Source organism: Solanum tuberosum, unplaced genomic scaffold, assembly GCF_000226075.1.
Source record: "Solanum tuberosum cultivar DM 1-3 516 R44 unplaced genomic scaffold, SolTub_3.0 scf00076, whole genome shotgun sequence".
Taxonomy (NCBI): Eukaryota; Viridiplantae; Streptophyta; class Magnoliopsida; order Solanales; family Solanaceae; genus Solanum; species Solanum tuberosum.
Genome location: NW_006239000.1, coordinates 172,233 through 177,751, shown reverse-complemented (window position 1 = coordinate 177,751; position 5,519 = coordinate 172,233). Strand labels below are relative to the sequence as shown.

General features: G+C 31.4%; 1 protein-coding gene across 1 annotated transcript; it reads left to right on the top strand.

Annotated features, from left to right (window-relative positions):
- The first annotated feature begins 4,252 nt into the window (after positions 1-4,252).
- Positions 4,253-4,888, top strand: LOC102579086 (auxin-responsive protein SAUR71). The gene has a single exon (XM_006345971.2). The coding sequence runs from the start codon at positions 4,335-4,337 to the stop codon at positions 4,722-4,724; it is 390 nt and encodes a 129-aa protein (XP_006346033.1). The 5' UTR covers positions 4,253-4,334; the 3' UTR covers positions 4,725-4,888.
- Positions 4,889-5,519: the final 631 nt, after the last annotated feature.

The following is a 5,519-nucleotide window of genomic DNA, read 5'->3' as shown; positions in this document are numbered from 1 at the left end:
AATTATTTAAAGAATCCGATGAACAAAATATTCGTTTACTAATTAAATGGGTCCCATTTCTTCTTTTCCGTACTCAACAATCTTGTAATATAACAATGGAAGAGAAAATTACCAAGAGCGTATTTAATTAATCAATAGTTTAAATAATATACGATCAATTTATAATATCTTCTGAGTATGCGAAAAAATAGCTTAAAATGTAAGGAGAATTGTATATAAGGTTTAGTGTATTTTAAATTGAATGTGAGATTTTTTTGATAAAATTTTTTATGCGTATGTAAATTAAAACGAATAATATTATATGCATATTTTTCCTTAAAATATAATAAATCTTAACAAGATGATTATGAAAAGGTGGAGTGATAGCAAATGGCCTAACTTAATGTCTTTAATTATCCATTTGCTACCCATAATTTTAAATAAGCATACATGAAAAAGAAGTAAATGAGCTTGTTGGTGAAAAACATATCATATTAAGAGTAATTTTGAATTATTTAAGTCAAAACAGTATCATGCTATGTTAACTTCTTATAATAAGTAACAAGACTTAAAGAATACAAATCTAATGTCATTTATTCGGGCGTTCAAACAATATAGGAGTATTTAGTCCCCTTATTTCAAAAGAAAAAGACTAGTTATTATTTGAAGAATCAACTATAGAAATTTAATTATGTGGAAAGAAAATTTTGAGAATGGGGGCTGCTCAAGCAAGTTAATTTCAAAAGGACATCTTTTAAAAAAAGTAGTGGCGTGAGATTCATGTGAAATGGAACTATCAAGGTACGTAGGGTTATAACTTATACATATATATACATGGTGGGATAGGACAGATAACAAATTTGTATTAAGTACTTGTCTTATTCACTAGCTAATTTCATCTATTGGCGTGCGGCCATGTTAGTTTCTCCTATCAACAACTACCAAAAACGAACTTGTCTAAAAACTACAACATATGTCTATATTTGATTGGTTGTGCATTTGCTTTATGGACCATATTATAATAATTATTATTTTTTTATTCTAATCGATCTGGTGCGCACAAAATTGAATTACTTAAATAAAATAGTTTAGCTAATTATACGTAGTAGTTGGATATATGTCCTTTCCAGATACTAATAAATTACATACTAAATAGTTATCCAGCTTGTCTAGAAGATCTTTTATCCCAAAAGATCATATATATATATATAGGTGAAAATGTTCGATTATGGCTGTCTGGCAGTTCAATGTATCTTCTGAATTGTGATAGGATTGAAGAATGGCAGTTGATCATCTGAGGTTTTTAGAGTTGGCCACGTGCTCTCACTCTGCTGCAAGGCATGGATATTTGATACTACGTACACTAACATTTCTGACCAAGATTTTTTAAAAAAAAAAACCTATAACATATGTACGTTAATACTCCTTTCACAGTTGCACCTAACGGTGGATCAAGAACCATGGATATTTATGTTTGATGTTGGGGAGAGGTAATTAAAATATATTAGTGAAATTAGTCGAGATGAGCAGAAACCGATGATTATTAAAAAAAGACTACTCCACCATATATTGTAATTAGTAAGTATGTAACGTGGATAATTGTAATTATCATGTAATACTATCATATTGTTTTAAAGACAGGGTAGTGGGACATGAATTGGTGAATTAATAGAGTTTTGGTATAGTTACGTTGAAATGATTCGATTTCATTAATATATATATAGTAGGGGTTTGGATTTTGGTGTCTCAGTTGACTTGTTCTTTTGCGATCTGAGGAATGGGGGATTGTCTGCAGACAACTGACAAGATCCATTTAATTTCTTCCCATTTCTACACTTCCTCTTCCATAAATTACTAAATTGTTTCTTTTCCCTGTTGTAAAAGATTCAAAAAAGATAAAATAATTTTGCGAAAGTTAGCATAGATATTGTCATCAAATACTAGTATAATTGTTTCCAACAAATTTTCTCAAATTAATACAAAAAAATACTTTCTAGAATTACAAGAATTTTTTTTTTTTATCCATCAAGATTAATGTGAGTATAATTATGTTCCTTTCATGTAGAGGTGTATTCAAGATTTCGAAATGATAGGTGAACTATTATGAAAAGGTAGATCTAAGATACAAAATTGATAAGATTGACATTTAGGTTTTTTTATTGAAATATATATATATATATATATATATATGATTTCGGGAGAGGAGCATGGGTTCACGTGAACCCGATGACTCCATCCTGCATACGCCCCTGCTTCCACTTACTCTTCTCTTTGATATTTGATGTCTTGATCTTTTTATAAATATATATTTTAAAATATATTTAATTTAAAAATATTTCTTCAAGATAGAATTCCACAAAATTTAATGACAGATAAGAATATTCCATAAATATGATTATGCTTTTTGTTGGTGTTACACAACTTTTAGAATATTGAACGAGTAAAGACGTAGGAGGAAAGGAGAATATGTATCACGGAAACTTTGCTTGGAAAAGGATGATACACAAATTAAGCAGGGTAGGCTTGCCTTAACAAACACAACTTTTCCATGAAAACACATTATAATATCACGACTCCAACGTTTCCACTACTTATTTTCGGCTCCTCCTTTTGTTAGTTTCCATTTCACGCAAGGCCACTTGTTTTTTCTCCCCTAAAATATCACCTTAATCATATTTTTTTTCCTTTCAATAATCACTTTCGAGTTTGATCAATTCGAATTCATATTAAGAAATCGCATTTTGAGATTATCAACAACCAATTGCGGAGTCAGAAATTTCAGAAAGACTGTCAGAAGTAGCACAACAAAAACTCTTTTCAAAAAGTAGAACTAGTGAGATTCGTAGTTGAATTAGATTCTTCTATATCCATTTTCATATTATAATTAAACCCATTATATATTGTTCACACTCTAATTATTAGGTTTGAACGTGAGGGGATATGTTTGATGTCCCGCATTGGTTAGTGATGTAATTAAATGAAAGAGTATATACTATTTTACTGTAACTTTTGACAGTACATCTAATTAATTACTTGTAAATTTGTTTGAGTATTAATTTTTATTTGACGGTGAAATAAGGAGGAGAGATATAATTCCATGAATGTGGCACCTTAGCTTATAGGTTTTAGTGTTTTTTACCATATGCCAAAGTTTCACTGGTAGCAATTTATTATTGTTATCTACGACAATATTTACTTGCTTCTTTATTACTCATTCCAATTAATCTATAATATTAACATTCTTTGTTTAATTAATGATGAAGTAAATTGGGGCTAATTACCGTCAAACCAATCCCTAGGTATGCGTGTACCCCATCAATCTCAAACTTGTCTAAGTACACATAATTAGTGATGTCTACAAAGTGAATGCTACCTAAAATTAAGACAATTTTCCCTAAATTACTTCCCCCCAAGCTTTGTCTTGTTTATGGTATTGGTAGGTATCGTTAGTTATACGGTCCATTTGTACTCATGTACCTTGTAACCAATATTCTTTCTTAATGGAGTAATTATATACTGATAGTTTCCTCAAACACTTCACACCAATTTTAACTTGTTCCTTTGCCTAGAATTGGAATATACTCTATTTGTCACTGTGTGACTTGACATATCCATTACGAAAATAATTATTGATATAGATATTTCATCAAACTATCGCTATTAAATAATTTTTAGTATTAAATCTTGGAAAATGATTTGGAGAAAGAGTATTTAATACTAAGGTAAAACATGAAAAAATATATTTATCTTTTCTTTGATATGTCAAAAGTGACAAGTGAAAATGTAAAATCTATTTTAGAAATAAGTGACAAGTAAAAATGAGTATATATGTACAAAGAGAGATAGATTAATTAAGAAAATATAGGTATGTATTTGTGCTCCATTGTTTATTACATACAGTAATAGAATAACTAGTGGCAATTCTCTGTTTACTTCACTATTGTATTCGACTCTAACCTTAGAATTTCACTAATTGAAGGCAAATCGAGTTGTCATTAAGTAAAAAATAAAAATGTGAAAGTTAAAGAAAATGTATTTTGCATGATAATCTAAATAAGTTTTGGATGGATGTAGTCAAGTGTTTGATTAATTAATGCAGTGAAATTAGTAGGTAATTAAGGCGAAAAAAATAGAAATGTGCACACATCCCCACTAACAATAATTGTACCTGCCAAGTACGTCTATCTGTACCTCCCAACTATCTTTAAACTCCCATAACACCCATCTATCTATCTATCTATATAAAGAACCAACCCCCACACTCTTTCTCCCTCAACTTCCTCACACACACACACACACTTGTCTCATTTCTCCATAATTATTACCCCTCCCTCCCCTTAATCAACATCAACAACATGAAGAAACTTATTCGACGTTTATCGCGTGTAGCTGATTCCTCATCTAACTACTCCTTGCTCCGTTCTGAATCCCGCTCTTCCTCTCGTCCTCGTCGCCTCCAATCCTTCCGTACCGGAAAGCTCAGATCCGGCGCCGGAGTTCCTGAAGGACACCTCCCTGTTTACGTCGGTGATGAGATGGAGAGATTTATTGTAAGTGCTGATCTTCTCAACCATCCTATCTTTGTTGAGCTCTTGAATAAGTCCGCTCAAGAGTATGGTTACGAACAGAGGGGTGTTCTTCGTATCCCCTGTCATGTTCTTATCTTTGAACGAGTACTTGAGGCTCTTCGGATCGGTGATGACCTTCAGGATCTTCTCACTGCTCTCTCCGATGACTTGCTTTAGCACCATTTTTTTTTCCTTGGTACGAAACAGTGGAATTAGCGGTTAGGTAGAGCAGATCGATCGATCGATCATGTTTTCTCTGTTTTTTCCCCCTTTCTTTCTGAGTCTCTGTAAATATTATGTGGAGGAGGATTTCAGCACGAAAATGTGATTGGCATATACTACTACACTACTTTTTTACTCTTGACATTTTTGTTAGTAATACTATTTCTCAAATACTACTCATCATCTAAATTAATTTTGTAAACGCCTGCCCTGATGGTCTGTAATTTCCGAGATTCGCGGCCAAATTTCATTCTAATCCTGCGAGCAGGAATGTTAATACTTTTGGATCTGTAAAAGTTAGGGGTACTTTCGTAATACTGAAACACCAGCTCATACACATGATATACTACTTCCGGTGTGGACTTTAAGGATATTTACTGAAATTAAATTATTTAATTAGCCAAAAATATATGTTAATTAATCATATTATGTAGCATATATATAGGTTCAATTAGTTGATCAAATTGATTCTGTCCCACAAGATCGGTTGATAGTATTTCTAACAATTAAATTAAGCTGGTATATTTGCAATGAAATACTAATTAAGTTTCAATTTAGTAAAAGTTGAAAGAGTTGGACCTATGACTCATTTTAATGCGTCTTTACCAGCTCATTTCAACTCATTCGTTAACTAAATCAATTAATTTCGACTCATCACCATTTAATTTGATAATTCCTACAAAGGGTTTCGTGAAATTAACTATTCGATTATCAAATTATATAAATGCATGATTATAACTATTCGATTTA